This window comes from Leptodactylus fuscus, chromosome 1, assembly GCF_031893055.1.
Source record: "Leptodactylus fuscus isolate aLepFus1 chromosome 1, aLepFus1.hap2, whole genome shotgun sequence".
Taxonomy (NCBI): Eukaryota; Metazoa; Chordata; class Amphibia; order Anura; family Leptodactylidae; genus Leptodactylus; species Leptodactylus fuscus.
This window is the reverse complement of record NC_134265.1, coordinates 89,069,303-89,092,045: the sequence shown is the minus strand read 5'-3', so window position 1 is coordinate 89,092,045 and position 22,743 is coordinate 89,069,303. Positions and strand designations below refer to the sequence as shown.

Here is a 22,743-nt window from a genome sequence, read left to right as displayed (position 1 = left end):
TGAGTAACAAAAAAATAAAAAATACCTAGGAACCATTCTTTAGTCCCAAACTGTATAATGCTCGCCAGTGGACCACACACAGTATAATGTTCTCCCCAGTGCACTCAACCCAGTACAGGGTTCCCCACCACCCAGTATAGTGGTCTGCTCCACATTAAATGAATGATGTCCTCTCCAGTGGGCATTACCCTTTGTAATGCTGTCCACAGTACCCTCCTTCATAATGCGCTTTCTAGTGGCCACCTCTCTATATAATGCTCACGCCAGTGGCCCACACTCTTTATAATTCAGTCCCTAGTGGTCCTCACCTTTTATAATGCTCTTCCCAGTTGACCCCAATTTATATAATGCTCTCCCCCATGGCCCTATCATTTATAATGCTATCCTCAGTAGCCCCCACCCTTTAAAATGTTCTACCCTTAACAATACATAATATAATGCTAGGTTGTAACTATTGTAAAGTTTCTGGCAAAAACCCAGACAGATTAGACCCAATAGACCTTCTATTGATAAACGGAGCAGGGTACATTTAATGTTATGTTTGCATCACACCTGTACTCTTTGAATCAAAACTACATAAATGTGCCTGTGCCTATTAAATGCTGAGTATATGGGGGTTAGTATGGATTTTTTATGTAATGTAGGTTGACACTTTAATAAAGCAAGTAGAATAAATGAAATGTGTTAAAAGGTAACTGAAAGAGAAGAGCCGTGCTTTGTCTTCGGTGCAGTAACAAGGATTTTGTTGTTCTTGTGCAGGTACCATTGATGTTTGGAGCCTTCTGGTTGGACGAGAACCTATCCATCATTATCAACACAACCAAAAGATCCAAGCGCTTGCTCTGTGCCCAGAAACAGCTGCTATAGCAACAGCATCTAGTTTCCAAATCAGAGTGGAAAGTCCTGATGATAAAGGATATTGGAGAACAAGCTGCAATTTCCAGACCCAGAAATTGGTATGTTTTTTTTAATGGAAAGTTATAACTGACCTGTATTAAAATGAATTCTTTATTTAGACCTTTTAGGACTAAAAATATTGATGATCTTAGCTGGAAGGGGTCCAACATAAGCAACCCCTACAACAGATTAGCTAATCGTAAGCGGCAGCGGTCCACCCATGAACACTGCTTCTGTTTACAGGCCAGAGATGTCACATTCATCTTAAACGTGGCTTCTTTGCAGCTCAGTCCATTCATGTGAATGGGGCTGAGCTGCTATGCCAAACACAGCCATTCTACAGTGTATGGCTTTTTAGCCCTGGGTAACATGTATTTAATCTGACATAATGCAGTCCAATTATACCTCGCTGATAATATGGCAAAAAACAGTCCTGTGCTGGGCTAACACAAGCATAGACCTACCTGCAGATGACAGTGACGTCATGCTGGTGCTGGCTCTAGTACAAGTGGCAGCTTCACAGATTTCATTGTGGTATCCCATTACTTTTAGTAGAGACCAGTTACATAGAGTATATAGTACACATGCATATACTGTTGGCGCCCAATAGTTTGGAATATCCTTCAGCATTCCTGAGGAAAACATTTTATTGGAATTTATATTGTAAATACAGATTGGAAATTACATTTTAGATAGATAGGTTAAGATGAGATCGAGTTTCGACTTTCATGTCTAACCAGAACAAGCCAAAATCGTCTGTAGTGGTTTTGACCTTTGTTGCTTTAAGGATGGAAAAAGCCAACTAAAGGGACGTTCACACTTGTACCATGTACCTGTCCATCGTGATTCCGTCTAAATCCCAGGAATGCCGCTTGGGGACAGATTAATGGCAGTCAGTTTAAAAAACGATTAATTTCAATGGGTTTTTAAAGCAAATCAACAGTGTCCATATGCAGCCTCTCTGCTGTGAAACCATTTTTTTGCATGGACACAAAGTCAGACAAGCAGGACTTTGAGCTCTCACATGTATAACCATTTCTACAGCGTCCTTCTGGAGAACCCTCTTTTCAGTGGTGCCTCAATCATCAGGATATGCCCATGGTAAAGGAATTTCAGTTTATTTGTCTGCTCCCATTGTATACCAGAATGTTCTCTCCATATACATGTGACTTATGCAGTATCAGGTCTTATTGGTGAGCTTTTTTTTAGGGAAGGTCCAGTGTTTTGTTTTTTGTTTTGTTTTTACTAATGATATTGTCTGAAAGACTATCCCCTCAATAGTAATAGTACTCACAGTATCTTTCCTTATCTTGCTTTTAATAAGTTGCGTGATCAGAATGTGACCTTTATTTTTTTCTAGCATGGATATAAACATGAGATCTCGCTCTGCTCCCTATATAGTATTAAGAGTTACCATGTGCTCCATCCCTTGTTCTTGTGTTTTACCTCTTCTGTCAAAATGCCTCCTTCCTGCTCACGTAGTCTGATTCCTATAGCCCACTGTCTGACATACTGCTCATAGTTTGCCCTCATTGTCACAGTCAGGTCACCATGACCCCATTACCGTCCCCTGTTATCAGCAATAGTTGGTGCATCTTGAAGGACCTTTGATGACTTCATCCTCACAGTATGAAGTCCTGAAAGTATATTTCAGTATTAGTTTTGTAGTGTTTTACAATAGCAAATTTTTGTAATAGCATATTTTGAATCTACATTGGTGACTTCCGTGCATAGCTAAAAAAATATATGTCGGAGTGTCACTTTAAGGGAATCCTACTGCACATACCCTTACACTTAGATACATAAGCTTAGTTATGGACGTTAAATTATTAGTGTCCAGAAGAGGAGTGTATTAAATTGTGTTAAACTGGGAATTGTGGGACTAACGTGTTAAAAGCCGACAGCAATAGTGTGCACTGTGGCCCCATAAAGATAAATTCATTGCTCCGAATTAAAGTATCACAGCAGTAAATTGTATGGGAATGATAAATTGCCGCTAGATGAACATAGATTGAATTGGCAAGAATATTGCATCCATAAGAAAGGAGGAGTCTGCTGGCATGTCTTATGTCTAATGTGTCTGAAACTGCTGCATTAGCAAATAACCTACTGAAAAATCTGTAGCTATTGTATACTATGCAGTGGGCATCCCAAGTATATACGCTCCTTATAGATGTGCAGACTGTTCCATGTTTTAAGGCATGCTATAGATTTTCACATACAGTGGCGTGTAAAAATTTGAACACCCCTGGTCAAAATGACTGTTATTGTGAAGAGTTATGCAAGTTGAGGATAAAATGATCTTGAAAAGACATAAAATTAAAAACCACACATTGTATTTTTTGGAGAAAAAAAATAATTTATTTTCATATTTTACCTTTTCAAAATAACAAAAAATTAAAAAGGCCAATGCAAATGTTTGGACACCCTGCATGGTTAGTAGTACCCTCTTTGGCAAGTATCACATCTTGTAAACGCTCTTTGTAGCCAGCCAAGAGTCTTTCAATTCTTGTTTAAGGGATTTTCATCCATTATAAAAGACTTCCAGTTCTGTGAGATTCCTGGGTTGTCTTGAGGTGTTTTGAGGTCTAGCCACAGATTTTCAATGATGTTCAGATCAGGGGACTGTGAGGACCATGGTAATACCTTCAGCTTGCACCTTTTTAGGTAGTCTGTGTTGGATTTTGATGAGTGTTTAGGATCATTATCCATTTGTAGAAGTCATCTTCTTTTCAGTTTCAGCTTTTTTACAGATGATAGGTTTGTTTCAAGAATTTGCTGAAATTTCATTGAAATAATTCTTCCCTTTACCTGTGAAATGTTCCCCGTCCCCCGTGGCTGCAAGACAACCCCAAAGCATGATTGATCCAACCCCATGCTTAATGGTTGGAGAGAGGTTCTTTTCCTGAAATTCTGTGCCCTTTTTTTCCTCCAAATATACCTTTTTTATTATTATTATTATTATTATTATTATTATTATTATTATTGTTTATTTATATAGCACCATTAATTCCATGGTGCTTTACATTACCTTTAATCATTGTGGCCAAAGACTTCTATTTTATCCTCATCGATCCACAGGACTTGTTTCCAAAATGTATCAGGCTTCTTTAGATGTTCTTTTGCAAACTTCTTGCGTTGAATTTTATGGTGAGGACGTAGGAGAGGTTTTCTTCTGATGAGTCTTCCATGAAGGCCATATTTATGCAGGTATCGCTGAAGAGTACAACAGTGCACCACAACTCCAGAGTCTGCAAATCTTCCTGAAGGTCTTTTGCAGTGAAGCAGTGGTTCTGGTTTGCCTCTCGGGCAACCCTACAAGCAGCTGTCTCTGAAATGTTTCTTGGTCTTCCAGACCTTATCTTGACTTCCAATGTTCCTGTAACTGCCTTTTCTTATTTACATTTCAAACTGAGGAATGGATAACTTGAAAACGCTTTGCTATCTTCTCATAGCCTTCTTCTACTTTGTGGGCCTCCACCATTTTCATATTCAGAGTGCTTAAAAGAACTCATGGCTGCTGTATTTTGGCACAAATTTAGGGGGCCAAATGATAGTGAACAAGCCATAACCCTAACTGGCTAAATAAGGTCTGAGACCTTGGTCAAACTTATCTGAGCACACAAATCTACAAAAGTTTCCAAAATTTTGCAAGGTACTTCTTTCCCTTGTTCACTCTAAAATTGTAGTCATAAAATAATAATACCCTGATATTGCTTAAAGAGGACCTTTCAAGGGTTTGGGCACAGGCAGTTTTATATACTGCTGGAAAGCCGACAGTGCGACTTTCATGATCTGTGCCCCCGGGTGAAGAACTATCTGTACCAGTACCGTTTCTCTTCACAGTCAGAAGGGCGTTCCTGACAGTCTGTCAGGAACGTCCTTCTTCACAGCAGTGCCAATAGCACTGTACTGAGAGAGCGAGGAGGAACGCCCCCTCCCCTCCTGATAATACTCGTCTATGGATGAGTACTGGGGGAGGCGTTCCTCACTGCTGTCACAGTACAGCGCTATTGGCGCTGCTGTCAGGAACACCCTTCTGACTGTGAAGAGATACGGTATCGGCACCGATAGCTCTTCACCCAGGGCACAGATCGTGAAAGCCGACAGTGCGCTGAATTCAGCGGTATATAGAACTGCCTGTGCCCAAACCCATGAAAGGTCCTCTTTAACATTATAGAGTGTGTTTAATCTTTAATGTTATACCTTATAAAGATAATTTCATCTTCAACTTGTGTAACTGTTCACTATAACAGTCATTTTAACCAGGGATGTCCAAACTTTTGCATGCCACTGTAAGCAGCACGAATAATAGTGTTGTAGTGGATTTTTTCCATGGGTAAAATTCATAGAAGAAAAAAAACATCATAAAAAAATTGCTATATAATGCATCTGAGTTCTCCATTAATAGTGATGTTTTGTTATAGTGCTTTTCTTTTCTTTGTTTTAGGTGAATTTTCTTCATTTGGTTCATGACTCTGCAGGATCTCCTATCACTGTAGCAGCCGCTGAGGAAATGGTTTACCTCCTAAAGCCAGATGTGCCTGAAAACATTCTGCACTCTACATATGGTCAACCGGTCACCTGCTTGGATGTTTCAACACATCAGGCTGCATTTGGAGTAAAAAGTTATGGATGGGTCACTCATAATGGCAATAAGGTAAAAAAAAAAAATTCTAATGGAGATGCTCAGGCTTGGTTCACATCCCCGTCTCTGCTTCTGTCCGAAATGTCTGGTCATAAACTGTAGAAGTCTAACTGATACAATCATATAGGAGTATATTTGCGGCACACATAAAGTCGTTGTATTACATCAATAACGCCGTGATATATGAGCCGCTCTTTTGTATAGGCTTTGTTCTCATTTTATAATGCACAGAGATAAAACCTGTTGCCAAGATGAGTATTTAGTTACAATAGCTGCTGTAATGAATTACACTGAATGGGTTAAGATAATCATTAGTGTGTAAACGAATCATAGCCACAGAAATGAAGTAATCCAGATGGCTGCAGTGTGCTAGGTGCAGGGGACTGGTGCTTGGCACGGCTTTCCCAGCTGACATCACCCTGCAAATCAATCAGGTTGCGCCTCTTACAATGATTACTCTCTGCACACTGAAGTGGAAGGGAGCTTTGCGATTGGACCTTTCCCATATTCACGTTCATCTTGCGTTTGGAAATATTTTTTTGAAATAATTAGTAATGAATAATTTTACATCTTTTCTCTTTGATCATAAGTCTGTCATGTTGAATCTCACTAGCTTTATGTCACTTGTGAGTAATGTGCATCCGATGGCAGCGACAACACTCATTAGCACTCCAAGCTTTATGATATTGACTGCACTGCAGAATATCGTCCTGTTAAATGGAAAAAGCTAATATCAGGGAAACATTGAGAGGCATAGTGAAAAATCATTCAGTACTCATTTGTGTGGTATTAAATAAAGTATCTTACATACCAGATCTGGACAAATCCCAAGATTTGTTTGTGTGCCTAGAAGTTTCCTATCTTTTCAATTGTATTTCTATTGTCTATCTATGATGATTCTTGGGAATCATACTGAATGCGGAACAGTGTTGTAAGGCCTGGAGAGAACACACTATCCGATGAGAGACCTACAGAAGGGGGACCAAGAGTCTTAAGCCAAACTCCCATAGGGCACCTAGGACCACGTTCTTGCTGGATAATATCATTTATTTTAGTCTTTAACACAGTAGTTGACAGGGACACGTAGTCTAACCAGTGGAGCGCCAACAGATTCCTAGCCATAAAATGCCTTTAATAAATTCACCACATGTACACTCATGGCATACACAGGGTAAAGACTGGGGTTTCCTACACTAGTCTAGACAAAATTCCACCATTGAGTGGTTTATGAGACTCCAGTCTTTACCTGCTGCACATTACTGTCTATTATCAACTTGCAAGGTTACATTCTGGTTACAGTGTTTAGTGAAAGGCTATGTCCTAGTTTCCAACCATTTTAGTGCATCTGCATCGTGCCCTATCGTAACGTGGGCCTCTTCGGCCAACCCAGATTGAGTGGGACAGTATCACATTTTGGGTGCTGTCCTGCCGTTACAGATGGCAAACTACCTATGGTCCACCATCCAGACTTCAGTTGATGATGTCTTCTGAAGGGAGGCGCAGTGAGTGCTGAGCCGCACACATCACCACAGCCAGAGCCTGCCTGAAACTCCATGGAAAATGGGGCTTGGTGAATAGAACTTTTTTTTTTTTAGTTTTGTATACAATATACAAGAGAGAGGTAGTGGATATTATGTGGAGGCAATTTGAGTGGATAGGGGGCATTATGTCAGTTCCACTTGAGGGGACATACATTTGAAGAGGGCCACTAAAGTAATGAAATGGCCCTGAGCCATCCAGAAACATGTTGCCCAATGTGAAAGTCTTGGCAAGTTTTGCACAGAAATTATTTTAATAGATTGTAATAAACTTTTTTTTTTGCACTTGATTAATTAAAAATGTGTGTGGCATATGTGACTGAAGGTGAAATGCATGTAGAGAAGTTTTCTCTGCTAACACAATGCATTAGATTGGGAAGAGGGGTATGATGAAACCTTTCATCTCACTTATGGTAAAACACATAAAGAATTTCCTATTGATTGCGTGGCAATTTATTATACAGGTAAGCCAAGCCATGCTATTTCTCCCTGTATAACTTTACCCTTAAGAAGGTAATTAGGCATCCTGACATGATGGTGCCGCAGTAAGAACACCAGATATTACCCTCACGAGGCCTATTCTTGTGATCATAGCAGCCATCTAAGTGCAGTGGATTAGAAAGTTTATTGTTGCCAGCTCTGTATCACCTTTGAGTCAATTCTGTCTTTGTTAGCAAGCCCAATATTTTATATCTGCTTCAAAGTGGCCCCAAAGCCACTCTGGCTCATTGTCAAAAATGACATCAGATTGTAGCAAGCAGCTTTTTACATTCACCATCTATTATTCATGTATCATAAACATTTTTTGTTGCTACAAGTTTAATATGTGTAACATAAAACATCATTTCAATAGCCATGCTTTAATGTGGAATGTTAACTGGTATGCATCTACTTTCTCAGCTCTAGCCTTGAAACCGTGTTAGGTTAATGCCTATGGTGGCACACGAGTCAGTAGACACTCCGTTTGTTGTTAGACACACTGCTTCTGAAACATGCCATAATTCTCTATGTATAAATCAGAGGTATGCAGAGATACAGTTATACAGAGAGACTGCCTATAAAGTCTACATGCACCACATGATATATCTGTACAATAGAGATCTTTATGTTCTCTGTTCAAATCATAGATAGATTTACTATATATATTTATATATATATATATATATATATACAGTCCTATGAAAAAGTTTGGGCACCCCTATTAATCTTAATCATTTTTAGTTCTAAATATTTTGGTATTTGCAACAGCCATTTCAGTCTGATATATCTAATAACTGATGGACACAGTAATATTTCAGGATTGAAATGAGGTTTATTGTACTAACAGAAAATGTGCAATATGCATTAAACCAAAATTTGACCGGTGCAAAAGTATGGGCACCTCAACAGAAAAGTGACATTAATATTTAGTACATCCTCCTTTTGCAAAGATAACAGCCTCTAGTCGCTTCCTGTAGCTTTTAATCAGTTCCTGGATCCTGGATAAAGGTATTTTGGACAAACAATTCAAGTTCAGTTAAGTTAGATGGTCGCCGAGCATGGACAGCCCGCTTCAAATCATCCCACAGATGTTCAATGATATTCAGGTCTGGGGACTGGGATGGCCATTCCAGAACATTGTAATTGTTCCTCTGCATGAATGCCTGAGGATTTGGAGCGGTGTTTTGGATCATTGTCTTGCTGAAATATCCATCCCCGGCGTAACTTCAACTTCGTCACTGATTCTTGAACATTATTCTCAAGAATCTGCTGATACTGAGTGGAATCCATGCGACTCTCAACTTTAACAAGATTCCCGATGCCGGCATTGGCCACACAGCCCCAAAGCATGATGGAACCTCCACCAAATTTTACAGTGGGTAGCATGTGTTTTTCTTGGAATGCTGTTTCTTTTTGGACGCCATGCATAACGCCTTTTTTATAACCAAACAACTCAATTTTTGTTTCCAAAATGAAGCTGCCTTGTCCAAATGTGCTTTTTCATACCTCAGGCAACTCTATTTGTGGCGTACGTGCAGAAACGGCTTCTTTCTCATCACTCTCCCATACAGCTTCTATTTGTGCAAAGTGCGCTGTATAGTTGACCGATGCACAGTGACACCATCTGCAGCAAGATGATGCTGCAGCTCTTTGGAGGTGGTCTGTAGATTGTCCTTAACTGTTCTCACCATTCTTCTTCTCTGCCTTTCTGATATTTTTCTTGGCCTGCCACTTCTGGGCTTAACAAGAACTGTCCCTGTGGTCTTCCATTTCCTTACTATGTTCCTCACAGTGGAAACTGACAGGTTAAATCTCTGAGACAACGTTTTGTATCCTTCCCCTGAACAACTATGTTGAACAATCTTTGTTTTCAGATCATTTGAGAGCGGGCTGTCCATGTTCGGCGACCATCAAACTTAACTGAACTTGAATTGTTTTGTAGAAAGAAATGGTCCAAAATACCTTCATCCAGGATCCAAGAACTGATTAAAAGCTACAGGAAGCAACTAGAGGCTGTTATCTTTGCAAAAGGAGGATCTACTAAATATTAATGTCACTTTTCTGTTGAGGTGCCCATATTTTTGCATCGGTCAAATTTTGGTTTAATGCATATTGCGCATTTTCTGTTAGTACAATAAACCTCATTTCAATCTTGAAATATTACTGTGTCCATCAGTTATTAGATATATCAAACTGAAATGGCTGTTGCAAACACCAAAATATTTAGAACTAAAAATGATTAAGATAGGGGTGCCCAAACTTTTTCATAGGACTGTATATATATATGGTCCCAGTACCGTAGCGCTTTATAGTCAGAAGGGCGTTTCTAACAGTTAGTCAGGTACGTCCTTCTGCCCAGCAGCGCCTATAGCGCTTTACTGTGTGAGCGGGGAGGAACGCCTCCTCCCTCTGCTCACAGTGCTCGTCCATAGACGAGTATTATCAGGAGGGGAGGGGGGAGTTCCTCCCCGCTCCACAGTACAGCGCGATAGGCACTGCTGGGCAGAAGGACGTACCTGACTAACTGTCAGAAACGCCCTTCTGACTGTAAAGCGCTATGGTACCGGGACCGATAGTGCTTTACCCGGGGCACAGATCGGGAAAGCCAGCAGTGCGCTGAATTCAGCGCACTGTCAGCTTTCCAGCAGTATATAAAACTGCATGTGCCCAATCTGATGAAAGGTCCTCTTTAAGGACTTGCTTTATAGAAGTTAATGGTCCTTACTTGCACTAAATGTGCACCACAACCTCCATTCCATGCCATCACCACATTGTGCGAATGTGAGCGGGGTAGGTGTGAGAATGCCCTCGGACTAACATTATACCTCATGCCAGTTTTCTGGCGTATATGGAGATCTATGCCAGTTCTTAACTGATGTAGAATTCTGCTGGCTGGTTTGTGAAGAGGTTTCCTGCGCTTGTCAGGGCCTTTATTAAGACTAGTGTCAGTCTTAATAAATTTGCCCCACTGTTCTTAATTTACAGTAAGCACTCCAGACCCAATTACTAGTGTTACTCGAGTACACACTGTACTTACCATATCCATCTTTCAATATATTCACAGATTCATGTATACAACCTTCAAACTGGTCAGTGCCTCACAACCTTGGGTAACTCTACTGGGGACTTCACTTGCATCAATCTGAAAGACAGCCCTCCTCATTTTTTGGTAACTGGAAATAGGGACAGAAGGTAAGTTAGAGGCTTATTCACATTACATCTCTTGAGTTTTTTGTATTCTCCTGACTTCTGTATTTTTTTCATTTGAAATGCTTGTACACATACATAAAATTCATTGTATTAATTTGTAAGGTTTAGTTTAGTAGACTGAAGATCTGACGTTATCTGACTTTTCCTAATCTTATGGACTGCCTTTGGCGTTCAACAATTACAACACCGGAGCCTGGTGGACATTGGCAGGAGAGCTTCTGCTTCATGCTGGACATGGGGGTTCCAGGCTGGTTTCCCGGTCATGTGATCGGAACCAGCACCAGGCCCCAAATTGCTCTGCCTCCTCTGTAGTTTACCTGTGCTATTGCGACTGGCAGACTATAGTGAAGTGCAGTATAGCACATGTAAGTACATTTGAAAACAGAGGAGGGAGGGAGGAAGAAGAGCAACAAGGGGACTAGGAGGTGGTTCCGTTTACCCAAAGTAGGACTCCAGTTTTTTTTATGAAGCAAATACAAAACTACGGTACATTACAATATGCCAACAAAAGGCATGAATGGCTGCAGTTCACACCTCTTCACTGGGTAGCCGGGCATTTATGGTCTGCTTGTGTGTCATGTACTGTTACTGCAGCATTTCTCTCCAGCATAGGCTTATAGAACATAAAACTAAACTGCAGTCCAAATACCACAAAGTCTGATGTTGTCACATCTCAGTATATAGCATCTTTCTATCTTATCTCCATAATAGTTATTCCATAATGAACCCATCTCTGAAAACCTCCTCTAAAGGCAGCGCACACCTTCATAAGATGGTCACTTAGGTGGTATAAACCGGAGATGTTAATGCTTTTACTCCTTCAAGGAAGTTCTTATTGTATGCTATTCTCCAGGTTTATATAGTGAAGAGTTTTTTTTAGTATATATCATAAAACATTCACGAGTGGAAGTTACTCTTCATCGGAATGAATGGGAGGGACAGGGAATAACTGGTAACATGTCATAAAACATTCATAGATGGATATGGAATTTTTCCATTTTTAAACTAAAAATTGTAGAAATGTTGCCTCTCTACAGTAGAGCAGGAGATATCTTCAGCTTCTACTACTTCAAGGTTTCACAACAGGTCTAAACTGCGTGGGCAGTAAAGCAGCAGAACGCGTTGCCAGATGACTTTTTTGGCAATCTACTCCTGCTCTTCCTCTTCTGAAAGAGGGATTTGGAAAAGCCGTGTCTCGCCTTTTCAAGCAGACACTTACCACCTTCCCTTTCCAGGCACCTGCACCCTTCCCCAATCCTCAGGATCACAGGAGGAAAGATGCCACAGAGTTCTGGACTTCAGCCAGAGCTTGTTATTTCAGTGCACTGGATCGTGACATACTTGATAAATTATTCTTCTCATTTCAGTCCACGTTCCCTTCCAAAACATGGATTTACCAGATTGATAAGTAGCATATTCAGGACTGTATATGTCATGGCTACATTAATTATATCCCCAAGATAACAGAACAAGCTTTCCATAATCATATTTTCTTACATTTATAAGAAACCGCTATTTCAGTTTTGTTCTCACAGTGATGAGTTCTTGGCTGGGTTTTGGGATATTGCATACAACAGATTTTGGAGAAAAGAATTGTACTTAGGTTTTTCGAGGATGTTTAGTGACACATTTTAGGATATTTTATTATAGGTTGAGAGTCAAATAATTAATGTACAAAATAGCAAAATTATTGTGTCTTTTATGTTTTGTACCCCACCTGTCACTTTGCTTAAAGGAGACGGGGCTATTGGCCGTGTTAGATTTATCATCATTTACACCAGTTCTCTTGTGTAAATTATGCCACAAGTCTAGGCCAGCAAGGAACTGGGGTAAATTTCTGTTTAGGCGCATGAACGGAGGATTTATCTCATCATAAATGAGACACAACATCTGCCAGGACAGGGGTTATCAAGACAAGCATGCAAAACACCAGTCTTGATATATCAGTCCTATTGGTTTCAATGGACGCAGCCTGCAACCAGATATTTGGCAATGAAATGAATGGTAAGTTACTTTTAGCTAAAATGTAGATTAGGAATTACAATAGCATTATAAGATCTGCCAAATTCATTGCCTGTCAGCAAAGGATAGAACCAGATTCTTGTTCAGAGGTCTCTAAAATAAGTTCAGCCCTCCAAGGATGACAGGTTACAATCTTTATATTCTAAATGTGCACTTTTCCAGTTCTTTGCGACACTGGGTTTGTAATGACCACTGGATATGCTTCCACAGATTGCATGGCTAGACATATGCAGCCTTCTGGGATATATTTTTTTGTACAGTGTTATATTGAAACACACTATTGACTTCACTTTCTAATACTTTTATGTGTGTGGGCGGTAATAGCTAGCCAGTGTGGTCTGATTCCACATAAGAGAAACTGTAGCGCAAATTACTGTGCAAATTGGTCATGATAGAAATGTGTGATGTGTATGGGGCTGTATAGTGTGAGAGCACCTATATAGAGCAGTGAACGAAGATGTTCTGGTCTGTCTTTAATCAAGTCTAATCAAGTCTTTAACAAGCTGAAGGAGACAGTCTAAGGGGGAGTTCACACAGAGCAACATGCCGCGTGATGTGGCACGTATACTGCGTGTGAGACTTTGCGCGCCGTAAACGCTCCCATTGATTTCAATGGGAGCCTGGATCGTATACGCCCCGTGATTTTGCGGCCGTGATTTTGCGGCTGCAAAATCACGGCCGCAAAATAACGCAGCATATACGATCCGAACTCCCATTGAAATCAATGGGAGCATTTACGGCGAGCAAAGTCTCACACGCCGTATACGTGCCACATCACGTGACACATTACTCCGTGTGACTGGACCCTAAGGGTAAGATCACATGGGGTATTTTGGACCACAACCTGAGGCGGAGGCTGCCGCAGGTTCCGATCCAAAATACGGGTAGCTGTGACTGAATGCCGAATGAATGCACTGCAGACTTTCTGATCCTACTTTACACCTCCTATTAGATTACTTAATTTACACCAGAAAAAATATGCCAAAATTTTTAGACGTGTCAGGTTTGACAATTTTTTGGTGCATATATGCTAAAATTCGTAGAAAATTTCCCCCACTCTATACATTATACACACGGTATACACACTCTGTACATACAACATGCATCATACATGCACTTCGAGCTGGGCAATGAATTAAATTAATTCAAGTAATTTGAATTAAGACAATTCTATTTTTAACAGAATCCTCTAATTAGATTTTCCCAAAATCCGCCAGGCTTTAAACATAGCACCCGCGCCTTGAGTGTGAGCTGAGCAGGTGCCATAGCCATGGGACCTCTGCTGTTTCACACAGTAGAGACCAGGCGGCAGTGCCTGCGATCAAAGATGTCTTAACCCTTCAGGTACCATGGTCAGATGTGACCACAATACCTGAGGGGTTCCATTGCTTTCACTCTAACCCCTCACTACACCGCTGTGCCAGATGAAGAAGAATGTGTCATAAGGATAAACATCACAATGGCTCACTATGTCACAATCACATAAGGCCTATAAATTGTGGCTGCACTATAGCCCTAGCGTGACTGTCACCGTGGCCAGTAGACAGAGGGATTGCATGTGGGGAGGTACCTGGTTAGGGTTAAGATGTATGGAGGGGACAGTTTATTCACAGCCTTGTGTGTCATAATATATACTGGATTCACTGGGCAATAGGTAGCTAGTGAAGGAGAGATTGAGGAAGCAAAGGCAAACAAGGGAGAAGTGAATTAGTCAGATAGTAGAGTTAAGAGTGGGTTGGACGGGAGCAAGATTATTAGATGAGAGGATACAAAGAAGGATGTTGCAATAATCCAGGCGGGATTTGATGAGGGCATGCGCTAGAATTCTTCATAACTGAAGGTTAAAGAAAGAGTGGCTTTTCCAAATAAGTTTAAGTTGTGAACAGCAGCACATGTTAAGGGTTAGGGTTTATGTGGTTTGAAGGACAATGGTTATCCTGAGGCAGTGGACTTGTAAGACTGGGTAGAGTGTGATTGATAGGTCTCTTGATGTAGGGTGGGTGAAGATTACACATTTTTAGTTTTTTTTTCCCTCCATGTTGAGTTTTAAAAAGCTGGAGAAGACTGTAACTGAGAAACACTGAAGAGCAGAGAGGTAACATCTGGGCCAGAGGGATGTATTTGAGAGAGGTAACATCTGGGATGTATTTGAGTGTCATCCCTGAAAGCAGTACTAAAAGTGGAACTCTTTAGGCTGTCCCAGGCCGAAGGTATAAAGAGTAGGTGTCATAAAACAGAGCCATGTGAGACACAAAGAGAAGGCAAGATGAGTAAAGGATCTGAAGAAAAGTTCTGTGACCATGTGGACAGTAAAGTGTGTATGCTAGGACGTTCTGGTGAAGGATTGTAGACGGCACCCGAGGGGTGAGGTTAATGTTTACGGGAAGACATTTGCTAATCAGCTAAAAGGATGCTGGAAGACGTTCATTTTGGAAATGTTTGAGCTTCTCACCTGAGGGACATTCACTCATATGATCTCATATAATGTGCTATTTACAGTCCCTGCTGCTGGCACTTTGACTGTTTCCCTGGATGGGTATAATGTAAAGTTATGACTACAGAGTTCATAGATGACAAGGTTTTAATCCAGTTATATATTTTTCCATTCACAATTGCACAGGGATAGGGCATAGGCACGGGAAAGACAAACAAAAGTTGTGCTGCCTCATAAGTCTATTATATTATTAACCCCTGAATCTCCTGACAGTAACAAAATCACACTTACCCTTTGGGCACACTTAGCATATCTCAGCTAGACTGGCCATGAAATGTAAAGCCTTGAATTATGGCAGATAGTTGAACTTATAGCACCAGTAGAAGCTGTGTACATTATCAGTACCCAATAATACCGGTAGTGCCTGACATAGCAGTGCCCCGTGATTGATGCAATTCATAGATATAGCTAATGTGACACAGACACTGCAGTGCCAGTCCTAATGGTGCCTTATATAATAATCCTGTTCCACAACGCAAAAGCAAAAGTAGTTAATGAAAGTCATGCCCTGTCCTGAGCTGTGGCTCTGAGGTGGAGGTGGGTTTCTTGTTACAGGTATAGGTTAAAGGGATTGTCCAGGCTAAAATTTTATTTGTTAATTAAGCTGGGGGTGGTGAACAAAATAAAAGAATACCATATTTGCATGTCCCCATTGCTCTGGTACTTTACTGTGCAGTCCGGTCCTGCAGCTTCTTTGATGTCTTCTGTTGGAAGTATCTGCTACACGTGGCCGCTGAAGCCAATAAGTGACCTCAAGATGGGAAACCTGGATGTCACAGGAATTCCACAGGAAAAAGGCAGCTGAGCTGTAGGACTGGACCGCCCTGGGATGTAAATGAAGCTTTGAGGACAGGTGAGTAGGTTTTTTTTTTTTTTTCTCTTTTTTTCTGTATTACGCAGAGTAGGAAGAGCAGTACTCTCACAGTTGGGGAGGGCTTAAATGCTCTGCGTTTACCAACTAAGGTATCAGTGTACTCGAAGATAAGTAAGTACAATATGGATAAATGATGTAAACTTCTTAGTAGATGTCAGCCAGTGTTTCTGGATTTTTGCTTTTTCATATCAGTCCATAGAGTTCATCAGTAGTGGATCTCATAATAGTAAGCAGCGGATGGATGTGCTTGAGGTCTTTTTTTCATGGTTTAAGATGTAGTGTTGATGGCACAAACCGCTTTGAGTTTTCAGTGCATGTATTTTCCTCTATGTACCTGTGTGAACATATGATTTTCTTTTTTCTAGGGTGCGTGTATATGACCTGCGATGTAAAAAATCTCTCTGTTCCTTCTATGCCCATCAACTGGGAGTGTCTGCAGTGCAAATGGATGACTGGAAGGTGGTTTCTGGAGGAGAGGAGGGTTTAACCTGCACATGGGATCAAAGGATGGGTACGAAATTGTGGGAGATGCATGCAAGGTACTGTATGATTGTATTGTATTAGCTGCTGTATCCATGTCTGGGAAACGTATAATATATTCTACTGACTATTTCCATTATTAATATTGATACTTAAATTTATTAGTAAGTCCCAAGTTCTCAGCAGGAGAGAGATTATACAGTACCTCTCCTTAGATTGTTTACAGGGGGGCACAGTACTACACCAGTAATGATACAATAACCTGACTAGTAATGAGAACCAGTGAACATTTATATTGAGACAAAGGCAGAGAGGACCCTACTAGTGAAAGCTTACTAACTAAAGTGACAGTAAGTAAATGAGAAGCTGCAGGATCAGGTAACATAAGTGGTGTTTGGAGCAGACAGTATACGGCAGAAGAACAGATCTAGAAAAGGCTTTGTCCACAGCTAGCAGTGAATACAGTAAACAGATTTTTAGAGATATGACGAATATTTCTCATCTTTCTTCAATCTTTTCTGCTGTAAATAAGCAGTAAAATACCAGGCTGTGACTTTTTAAACACCATTGGCGCAATAGCGTTTTTACCACATGCTCTGGTGTGACCCTATAAAATATATCATCAGTTACATCATTGTTTACTCTAGTTTTCTGATGTAAATAATGGCTGAGAACTATGCCAGCTACGACACGGCATAGATGTCAGTCAGAGGTGATAAATTAAATCTCTGGTTTCTGCCCCAGATATACGTCCACAGTTTATTTATTTTATTATTTATTATGCTTACTTATATAGCGCCATCATATTCTGCAGCGCCTTACAGATATTGTCAGTCCCTGTCCCATATAGGGCTCACAATCTACAGTCCCTATCAGTATGTCTTTGGTGTGTGGGAGGAAACCGGAGTACCCAGAGGAAGCCCACGCAAACACAGGGAGAACATACAAACTCCTTGCAGATGTTGCCCTTGGCAGGATTTGAACCCAGGACTCCAGCGCTGCAAGGCTACAGTGCTAACCACTGAGCCACTGTGCTGCCCAAACAATGCACATCTAAACACATTAACCCTGGCTCAGTTTGTATTTAGATGAAAGAACATCAACTAAATGAGGACAAAGAATAGGCAAGAAGGCGTAGCAGGAAGGCTTTCTTTCTTATCGACCACATTTCAATAAAAGATAGGTGCAAAACCTGTCTAATCTACTACAACAGCACTGCTTATGTGGGGGAACTATTCTCTGAGCATTATTCATGTGTATTCCTGCTGCATTCTACTTCTATAACACTAGATGGTGCTGCGTGCATGTTATTTATACACACAGGATCACACACTACTTCAAAAATCAACTTTTATTAAAGAGCTTTAAATCATGAGGTTTTTATAAAATAAATTACATATATTATTGTTATTTTATTGGGATTATTATGCATTTTTTTCATTTCTCTTGCTAACTATATCTAAATATTACTGTGCAAATGTATCTATCTCATTGCAGACACCCAGTCCGCTATATCTGGTTTAACCACCAGAGTCTGATCACTGCAAACATTCCTGATGAGAAGCATCCACGAGGGGCCAGCATTATGGATGATGACCTTACCGCTCACAGAAGGTAGTCTAACGCTTCCCATCTGTATTCTTTCATCTCGTGACTTGTACCTATGCAATAAAGATCTCTTCCATAATAATTTCTATGCCATGTAGTACTATTACAGTATGTTGTACCCTGGCTTACCTTTTCAACAGTTGATTTTAGAATGAGTCTTAATAGGCAGTTAGCAAGATTTTTGCTGCTCTTCAGAACTGCTGTCACTGTCTCTTGGATTTACCTGCTCAGTTCCTAAATGTGACACTATGAGACTTCATTGTCACCTTTCACCTACCTTTGAAAAGGTGCAGGTGATAATGTAACCAATGCATATCTCTTAACACCTTAGAAATTGGCCCCAAACCCAGACAGAACAGACTTTTTTGCTAGCTGAGGACCCAATCCTATTTATATTGTTGGTTAGCAAACAGCAGGGACAATTAGGGAATGTCCACACAGCTCTGAATTCCAACCTGAAGATGCCTCCCAATGTTTTCAATAGGAAATAGTGGCGAACACTTCTTTTTTAGGACATTCTACCTGATTTCATCGCAAATGTCTCAGTTGGTTCAGCCACAGAACCAAAGCGGATTAGCCTCAGTGTTTGTAAATCTAATTGGCAAGTAAACCCATGGTGGAAAGCCAATGTGAGAGGAAAGCCAGTGAGAAGACTGACTCAAATTCCTCTTTACACGTTGTTAACATCCCCTTATTTTATAATAGTGTGAAATGAAATAGGTAATACTAATGATACTGGAAAACTTCACCTCTTGGAGTAGTATCCTTATTCCTAGTGTGTGTGTCAATCTGTGTGTAATCCCCCAGGGTCTGTACACAGACGCTTCCTTCCTGCAGACAGTGGTAGACATACTAGTTAAGAGTATGTCCATATGGGACAAACATGTGGTGTGGTTGAATTCTGCAGTATATCTGCAGGAACATCTGCAATAAATCCAATGTCCAAATCCAAACTACAGACAGAAAATTCAATGCAGAAATTGTGTACATGGAAAGTCTTTGTCTATTTTGTACAATCCCATTGTGTTAGATGGGTCCCCCAGGAAAAACTTATCTCAGGGTGTCCTAGTACTGTGACTTCCAGTGATCAGCATTTCGAAGGGGTTGTGCCACTAAACCAGGCTATACTCTGGATGGCTCATAAATTGTTGAGCAGTGGGGATATGATCACTGGGACCCCCACTGTTTCCAAGTACAGATGGTTTTGATATTTTTGATATTTTTGCCCTATAATTGTCATTACAGTGTCCAGTATAAAATTCAGTATCTACAGTATATACATTTGTTTCACATGTGTAAGAAAACAATCCACCACTAGATGGCATACTTGCTAAGTGACCAAATTATAAGAAAAGCCTAAGCTTTCTAAATGGTCAGGCATGACTTCTCTTTCTCATTTCAGACATCGAGGCACCATCAATGTATATGAATTCTCTGTGGATCAGACATCTGTAGAGAGCATCCTTCCAATCTGCCGCTCCTCTTATAATGAAGTGACTGGGTACAATTACAACATTGGCCTGGCAGTGCCCTATGACAACGTGTGAATAATATCAACTCTACTACTTTGTTTCTCAGGGACAATTTTGCAGTAGTCTCTTGGATATCCACGGGATTCGGGATCCTGCAACACATTTATTGTGCAGTATCTGCTACTATTATTATTTTTTTTAATTGATCCAGATTAATTTGGCCCTGTTTTATTGTATATATGTATAGTTTACTTATTTTACTGTCCTTTTTTTTTAAACAAAAAGGAGATACTAAAGTATCAAAGTAAAGTATCATTGCAAATACTGAGAAGTTTGTGTACTACAGAGTATTTAATATTGATTAGGTACAACCTTTGTAACTTTTTATATGATGTTTCTTAGTTATGGAGGACGTCACGCTGTTCTCTAATGCCACCTGAATAGTTATTTTAATAATGGATTTCATATGAGTAAATGTTGTACACCAACTTCCTGGATGTTGTAAAATAGACTGACTTATTACCGTACAGAGATTGTTTTCCATTTCAGGTCTACCAAACCCTTTACTGTCTCTAATATACATACATATGCACCTTGTCTTGTTTTCTCTGTTGATCCCCTAGCTGCTACAGTAATGTTAATGTAACTTACATTACTCTTGTTCTGGGGTTTCCATGTAATGTCAAAAAATTTTGTGCCCAGACCTTCTGCCATGTGGTCATTCTTCTTACTCCACAATTATAGGAGTGGAGGTCACGTGACAGTACGTTCACTCACAGAAGTTTTGACACCGCTATGACAACCCCAGAGCAAGCCGCATAGCAAGAAACAGAAATGACATTATGTGATAAAAAGAGTCTTTATTATCAGCGTAAAATCTATTCAGGGATATTAACTGAAGTACAGAATCCTTATCTGAGGCTACAAGTTTGACTGCCTACCTATGGAATAGGTCATCAATATAGGATTGGCCAAGGGTCTGACACCCTGCACCCCTGCCAGTCGGCTGATTGAAGACAATGTAGTTCTCTGGGACTGAGGTGCCTAGAGCTGCTATACCAGGTAGAGTACTACCAAAAGCACAGAGCTGTGCCTGGTAAACAATGAATGGGGTGCATGCACATTGGAGTCACTGGCACTTTGTACAGGCCTGGCTTAATGTCTGTTTTTCTACATGTCTTTTGAAGTATTCATCAATTTATTTCTTTTTTGTTCTCTGTGAAATATTAAAAACTCAGAATGTGTGATAGTAAAGCATCAGTCTGTGGTTTCATCAGTAAAGAAAGTGAAGCGCATACTGCATGTCTCCATCTTGCCCATCAAATACTGCCTTGGCCTGATATGTATATCACAAGTTTATGCAAAATATCATTTTATCACTATAGCAAGGCTTTGTGGATTTATTGTTTATATATGAACAGTATTATTTTCATTGCCTGTTTTTTTCTCTGACCAATAAATAACATTGTAGCATAGAGGTTCCGTATTAAAAACAATATTCAGTTAATTTCTAGATTTTTCCTCTGATGGGTCTCCTGTAGGGAATGTATCATCAAAAATTGCTTATTTCTTTAAACCAGGTTTTTATGTTAAACATATTTGTGATAATTATGAAGATTTTGATGACTTTTCCATGTCACTATCTATATTAAATAACCATGCAATGTTCACTTTGGACACTAAGGCTGTATTCACACAGAGTAACACCAGGCGTTTTTTGTGTGTTTTTTGCACATAGCGCCGCGTTAACGCCGCGTATACACGCGGCGTTAACGCGGCGCTATGTGCAAAAAACACACAAAAAACGCCTGGCGTTACTCTGTGTGAATACAGCCTAAGACTAATGAATTGCCAGTTGTATAGGCTTTATCTTTGCTGCAGTCACCTGATTTACATTATAGACAGGACTGGATAACACCTCTATAGATAACATCACTGACCCATTATTGCATTCACTATGTACAATAGATGATGTCACCGTGTATCTACTTTCCCTCCATGTCTAGAAAACTCTCCCTTAAACCTCAGTGAATCAGCTCCTTTCTCTTGTTGCCTATTGCCACAACTGTGTTGCAAAGCGTATCGCTAAAAATAAAGCCGAGGAAGAACTCTACTATGGCAGCCCCCAAATCACGTACAGAAAAATGGAATAAAAAAATCTAGTCAGAAAATAAAAACAAAGAAAAAGGTATAAAGAATGCAGGTTAAAGTGTCTAATGGTGTCAGAAAGCAAGTGCAAGCACCCAAACCCTCCAATAATGATATAAGAGATAAGAATCATGTATTTTTTGTTTCCGCATTTTACAGAGAACCGGGTATCACATCAGTATACTACACAGAACCAGACCTAGACGTGGACTAAAAAAACAGTCATATTACTATACAAAAGACACCCTAACCCACACACATAACCATAAGAGCTCCAACTCTCATGTACTTCCCTGGTGGCCTGCACATTTATTACTTCAAGATGACCCTATTATTCTTGGTCTCCAGCATGGCATCTTTATAAAACTTGGTCCCCGGTATGACTTTCTACTCGCTCCAAGTGACCCTACTCGCACAGTATCCCTTTAAATTGTGGTCTTTAGCATGGTTTCCCTCTCATTCCTTGTCCCAGCACAATATCCCTTTCCCTCTCATTCCTTGTGCCTCTTCTGGACCCCAGCATGGCTACCCCTCTTACCACTATGTTAGTATTGCTCCCCTGTTTCTTATTATTGCCTAATATGGGTATGTTCACACATAGGGTTTTGCAGGCGGATTTTGACGCAGAATCTGCATGAAAAACCACCTTCCACTCATTTCAATGGGAGTCACTAGCAGTTTTTTCCACTAGTGGGAAAAAAAAGCAACATGCCCTATCTTCAGGTGGAATCTGCGGCTCAAGACTCTCTCCTGATTAGGCCTAATCAAGAGCGGGATGTCACAACGGAATGCTGATACACTTCATTGGCATCCTGTCGCAGCTAGTCTCACGAAAAAGCCGTCAGCGGAAAAGTTTTACGCCGTGTGAACTA

The 22,743-nt window shown here is 40.3% G+C and overlaps 1 protein-coding gene across 1 annotated transcript in view; it reads left to right on the top strand.

The window, feature by feature from the left end:
• The window catches only part of FBXW8 (F-box and WD repeat domain containing 8), an 82,915-nt gene extending 61,853 nt beyond the window's left edge, over positions 1-21,062 (top strand). The window contains exons 6-11 of the mRNA XM_075273470.1: positions 760-956; positions 5,348-5,557; positions 10,628-10,755; positions 16,529-16,702; positions 18,141-18,257; positions 19,654-21,062. Of these exons, the coding sequence (XP_075129571.1) occupies positions 760-956; positions 5,348-5,557; positions 10,628-10,755; positions 16,529-16,702; positions 18,141-18,257; positions 19,654-19,798 (971 nt within the window). The 3' untranslated portion in view covers positions 19,799-21,062. The remainder of the gene's footprint in view (positions 1-759; positions 957-5,347; positions 5,558-10,627; positions 10,756-16,528; positions 16,703-18,140; positions 18,258-19,653) is intronic.
• The last annotated feature ends 1,681 nt before the right edge of the window (positions 21,063-22,743 follow it).